Source organism: Pediculus humanus, genomic scaffold (genome assembly GCF_000006295.1).
Source record: "Pediculus humanus corporis 1103172107475 genomic scaffold, whole genome shotgun sequence".
Lineage (NCBI taxonomy): Eukaryota > Metazoa > Arthropoda > Insecta > Psocodea > Pediculidae > Pediculus > Pediculus humanus.
In genome coordinates this window covers 149,332-154,971 of record NW_002987093.1, presented here as the reverse complement: position 1 = coordinate 154,971, position 5,640 = coordinate 149,332, and the positions used below count along the sequence as shown (strand labels likewise).

The following is a 5,640-nucleotide window of genomic DNA, read 5'->3' as shown; positions in this document are numbered from 1 at the left end:
CGCTCTTCCATTTTTATGTATTCTTAAATAACCGAAAAACCCTTCTCCATGTGATGAAAGATTTTCATAATTATCCTACAAATTTCAATTATTAACAATTTAAAATAAGGCTGAAACTTTAAAATAATATATAAAATTACTTACACTTTCTTTTTCATTATCTACAGGTTGAGTCTTGGAAGATTTTTGTGGCTTTGAAACATTTATTTTTGATTTAACAAGACTAGGAAACTCGAATAAAAACATTTTAGGACCTTGATTACATTCGAATGCAGGTTCTATAGATGGTTTTTCATTTTTAGTTATTACATTAATGTTTGATGCTTTTTCTGTTTTCATTTGAAGTGATTCAAATGTTTGATCGACATCTTCTAAATCTTTTTGCAATTTAACTATAAAGATATAATAAAAATATTTATTTAAAATAACCCAAACATAACCTATTTTAAAACCTATAATTAAAACCTATTTTAAAAAAATTAAATGTTAATTACTTACTATTGTACATCATAGGAAGACTATTAGGAATAAAATTAATGTCTGGAATTTGAGAAGAATCATCTACAAAATCATCTTTTAATATTGATTTTAATTTTAAATCCTCATCAGCTTTATGAATTACTTTATTTAAATTTAATTTCGGTTTGTCCATTAATTGTCTCTGAGCAGAAGAAACTCTTTCATCCGAACTATTTCCATATGCTTTTATTTTTCCAGGAGCTAAACCCTCTGAAAAAACTCCTTTGGTTTGTACAACATTAGCATTTCGCTTTTTAAAATTTTGATTTCTTTTATTTTTATCATCATTTTTATTCTTTTGGTGAGAATCTGTTCCTGAATTACTAACAACAGTTTCGCTGAAAAATAAGTATTATTATTATTAAATTATTTGTTTCATCATAAAAATATTAAAAAAATTTATATGTATCATACCTGGATCCTTTTTTACGAGTTACATTTACATTGGGTATATAGGTTCTTTTGGTACCTTTATTATTGGTACTAACATTAAAACTAGAATTTGCACTACCGGTTACCGAACCTGTTAAAAATAAATCTCTTGGAGGTTTGAAAGACGGCAATCTTGCATTTGTCACATTTTTTGTAGATAGTGTAGATAACGTTGAATTAGAGAGTAAAATCTTTTTAGCGGTAGAAGTGTTGGGTTCTTGTTTAATTGTAACATTGGTTAGGTATTTTTTTGCATCCATTGCAAATTAAAATTACTGATAACAAGTATTTTGAAATGTTATAAAATATTAGAATAATCAATAATTAATAAAATATATATTTTGTTAAAACATACGTTATTAAGAAAATTTTATTAAAAAAAAATGTGCATAACAATTTTTAAAATGTCATATTTCTTTAACCAATAGTATCGTGGCATTAGACATTTTTTTGGCTTAAATACCGATTTAATTTATATTTCTTTTTTTTTTTATAATTTCAACTTTAATTTTTTTAACTTTTTTATAATAATTAAAATTTTATCATATGAATCGATTCATTTCAAACCAAAAAATAATTCACCGACTTGTAATATAAATTAATTACTAATAGAATATTTAAAAATTTACGTATTTTAAACATTAAGAAATTAAATTTTTTGATCAAAAACTTTTCTTCAAAATTTTAGTTTTTTTCAATTTTCATTCGTAAGATTTTTTTATAAGGGTACAATTTAAAAAATGTTTGATATTTATTTTCGTTTGTTGAGTGATAAAAAAAATGTTTTTTAAAATCTTGAAATTTATTTATACGATTTATTTTTCAAATTATTACTGATGTAAATTTTTAACAAAATGTTCAGAGCTTTTAATGTATTAATTTTATACAAACTTTTAATAAGAATTTGAACGTGCCTTTAGAATAATTAACTTATTACACTGTAAAAATTTTTATTAAGCCTAAAAGATGTTTCAATTTACTTGTTGTATACTAAAATTGGTAATATTTTTTTAATGTTTAATGCTATAATGTGCAAAGCAGCAGATGGCAAAGCAAGAGGGAAACACTTGCCCTCAGCGATTCGTTGAAGAAATCGATTATGGTGAAATCGAGTTATTTGAGGTATTTGGTTTGATAATTAAATCACTGCTAAAATTTATTCGCAAGTATTTTTTTAAATCTTTAATTTTTTTTATTTTTTATTAAAACTTAACACTTGTTATGAGCTATATAATGTTTTTTTGTTTTTTTTAAATGCCGTAATTACCACAAAATTAATTGTTCTTGTGCCCGACACGTATAAAGTTTTGTAAAAAATTTTATATATAATTTTTCATAATTGCTAATTAATCTCTAAAATATTGATTTTAATATGTAATGTTATGATTTAAAGTTGAGTTCAACTAACTGGACAGCATATAATGTAAAATTTTGTGTTATGTTTTATTGCAATAAATTGAAAAATTTCTCAGGTTGTCGGAAAAGGTTCATTTGGAGTTGTCAGAAAAGGAAAATGGAGAGGAATTTATGTAGCAATAAAACATATTGATGGAATCGAAGAAAAAAAAGCTTTTGCAACGGAAAAAAATCAACTATCAAGAGTTTCCCATCCTAATATTGTTAAACTATATGGAGCTTGTACAATAAATCCTGTTTGTCTTGTAATGGAATATGCAGAAGGTGGTTCTCTATACAATGGTGAGCAATCAAATAATTTCAAATAAATAAAATATTTTTGTTTAAAATAACCACAAGTTTTAAAACTAATATCATATTAAAACATTGTTATTGTATATATATTTGGTACATGGTGTATATTTATTCCATTAACTTTTTAATTAAAATAAAATTTCAGTATTGCATTCGAAACCTGGGCCTATTTATACAGCAGGACATGCTATCAGTTGGGCTTTGCAATGTGCAAGAGGGGTTGCTTATTTACATAATATGCAGCCTCCATTAATCCACAGAGATTTAAAGCCACCAAATTTGCTTTTAGTACTAGGTGGAACTGTTCTTAAAATATGTGATTTTGGAACAGCATGTGATAAAAAAACTTACATGACAAATAATAAAGGAAGTGCAGCTTGGATGGCTCCCGAAGTTTTCGAAGGTAGCTTATTAATAAAGAAACAAAATTTTTTGTCTTCAGTAAATATCGAATCAGAAGACAAATAATTAGTTATTGCTTTGAAATCATGTATATAAAGTCTCATAATTGTACTTTTATTTTCATATTTACTTTCAGTAGTTAAGTAATACTTAATAATTTATTATTTACTTTTGTTTCCTTATATAATGATTTCAATTTTTTCCCAACTAATAAATTATATTAACCTTATACTTAATACTAATAAATTATATTAATTTTTCAGGTAGCAATTATACAGAAAAATGTGATGTGTTCAGCTGGGGTATTATTCTTTGGGAAGTTTTAAGCAGGCAAAAACCTTTCGATGAAATTGCAGGATCAGCTTTCAGAATAATGTGGGCTGTTCATACAGGGCAAAGACCTCCTCTTCTAGAAGGATGTCCAAAATGTATTGAAAATCTTATGAAAAGGTAAATATTTGTTTTAAAATTTAACTTTTATTTTTTTGTTGTTGATTTTATTGTATGATTCATTGTTATTATCATTCAATTAAGGAAATTTAAAAATTTACTGTGACTTTTAATGAATACTTTCATCAATTATTTTTCAAATTAAATTGAAGTATTAAAATTATTTTTTTTTTTAGCTGCTGGTCTCAAGATCCATCTTTACGTCCTTCTATGAATACAGTTAAAGATATTATGGAAGATTTAATAACAATGTTCTCAGGCTACGATTTGCCAGTAAAATATTTAGAAGACGATTACAATTACGGTAAGTAATTTATTGTAAGTTTATTTTTTATACTTTATAAATAATATTATTGTAAAACATCTTTAATTTATTTTGCAGAAGGTGAAAACGTGTCGTGCGAAGAGGACACAATAGAATTTCCTTCTTTTTCCCCAACCCCAGGTACTTGACTCTTTAATTATATTAAAATAATATATTCATTATGAAATTTATCTATGTATGATTACAATTAAGTTTTTTTTTTTTTTAAAAAGGACAAATCAACTCAGATGAGGGTCGAGATGCTGTGGATCACCACATAACCAAAACATGGGAATCGTTCGATTCGAAACTTACCACTCCTGTTCATTTAAATATAGATACAGTGAGTGAAATTTTTTTTTTTTTCTTATTTGTCTACAGCACTCAAAAATATGAAAATATTAAAACGTTTTTTTTTTTTTTTTTTTTTCAGGATGATTGGTCACCAATAAGTGATGACATGCTCGAAGAATACATAGAAAAACCTGATAATTTCAAAAAATGGGCTCGTGATACAAATAATAAGACCACCTTTGTCGAAGGTAAGATGAAAAAATTTATTTAATAATTTTATTAATGATTTATTTAGCAAAAACAATAACACGTGGTTGTCGATTGACTCGAATGATTTTATCGTTTATCTCATTATAACATTATTTTTTTTTTTTTTTATAACAAAAGTCCTCCCCCCGCTCCCCTAATTAAAATTATTAATTACACACAATTAAAATAAATTAGTTGGGTTTTAAATGAAATAATTAATTATTTCTTTTTTTTTTTTTTTTTTTAATTATTGTGTGATAAATAATTTTTCTTGCGTTTGTTTGTTGGTTGGGAGGGAGGGAGGGGAAGGGGAGAGGGGAAAAAGAAATTAATTTTAAAATATTTTTTTTTTTTTTTTTTTAAAGAGATTGTCATTTAACTAAAATGAAATGAGTGTGACTCGAAATATTTTTACTTTAAATATATTAAATGACTCCCCCGCTCGTTTATCTAAAATTAGATTATTTTAGTCAAATTAAAATTAGAAGATTAATAAAAAAAGAGAAAAAATAAATTTTTTTAATTTCTCATTATAATCGTTCGATCGATCTATCGATCCATCGATCCATTCGATGTTTTTTTTTTTTTTTTTTTTTTTTTTTGAATTAAATTTAGATAAGATCGATTGCGTAAAATCAAAATTTAATTAATCGAACGATTCGATTCGATTCGATTGATATTTATTTACAACGTTCGACATACTTGAATTTCCCCCCCCCCCCCTATTATTAGTACGTTAGTTTAAAATTAAATTTAAATTTAAATTTAATTTTTTTTTTTTTTTTTTTGATTAGGGACATGAAAATTTGATAAAATAAATTATTTATTATTATCTAAGCCTCATTTTTTTTTTGTGTAATTTTATTAAGCAGAGAAGAAGAAGGAGAAGGAGAGGAAATGAAATGATTTTTAATTAATGTTTTTAATAAGAGAGAGAGAGAGACCACACACACACACGCACACGCACACACAGGTCAAAGCGAACCCTTAACAAAAATAAATAAATAAAAAAAGAAAGAGAAAAGAAAGAAAAAAAGTTTAGTTGTCTACCACTTTCTTATTTCTCATTAGCATGTGTGAAAGTATTTTTAGTAACTATGACTCACATGTGATGGTGCTTCTTTATTTTTCCTGCATTTGTGTCTTTGACTCCAAACATTTACTGTTTTTTTTTTTTTTTTTTATATATATATATTTAAAAACAATTTGTTCAGTTTGTGAATGTGTGTGTATGTGTGTATAAACTTTTTATAATTATACTTTAAAAAAAAAATTAGTTT

General features: G+C 25.1%; 2 protein-coding genes across 2 annotated transcripts; one reads left to right on the top strand and one right to left on the bottom strand.

Annotated features, from left to right (window-relative positions):
- Positions 1–23: 23 nt before the first annotated feature.
- Phum_PHUM125420 (uncharacterized protein) lies at positions 24–1,211 on the bottom strand (the record flags this gene model as incomplete). The annotated part of the gene is made up of 4 exons (XM_002424244.1): positions 24–110; positions 145–377; positions 499–842; positions 934–1,211. 4 exons carry the CDS (start codon positions 1,209–1,211, stop codon positions 24–26), a joined length of 942 nt encoding a protein of 313 aa, XP_002424289.1.
- Positions 1,212–1,995: 784 nt separating this feature from the next.
- Phum_PHUM125410 (RAC protein kinase DRAC-PK85, putative) lies at positions 1,996–4,213 on the top strand (the record flags this gene model as incomplete). Its single annotated transcript, XM_002424243.1, has 8 exons — positions 1,996–2,073; positions 2,424–2,649; positions 2,807–3,064; positions 3,327–3,513; positions 3,690–3,817; positions 3,896–3,958; positions 4,066–4,160; positions 4,199–4,213. 8 exons carry the CDS (start codon positions 1,996–1,998, stop codon positions 4,211–4,213), a joined length of 1,050 nt encoding a protein of 349 aa, XP_002424288.1.
- Positions 4,214–5,640: the final 1,427 nt, after the last annotated feature.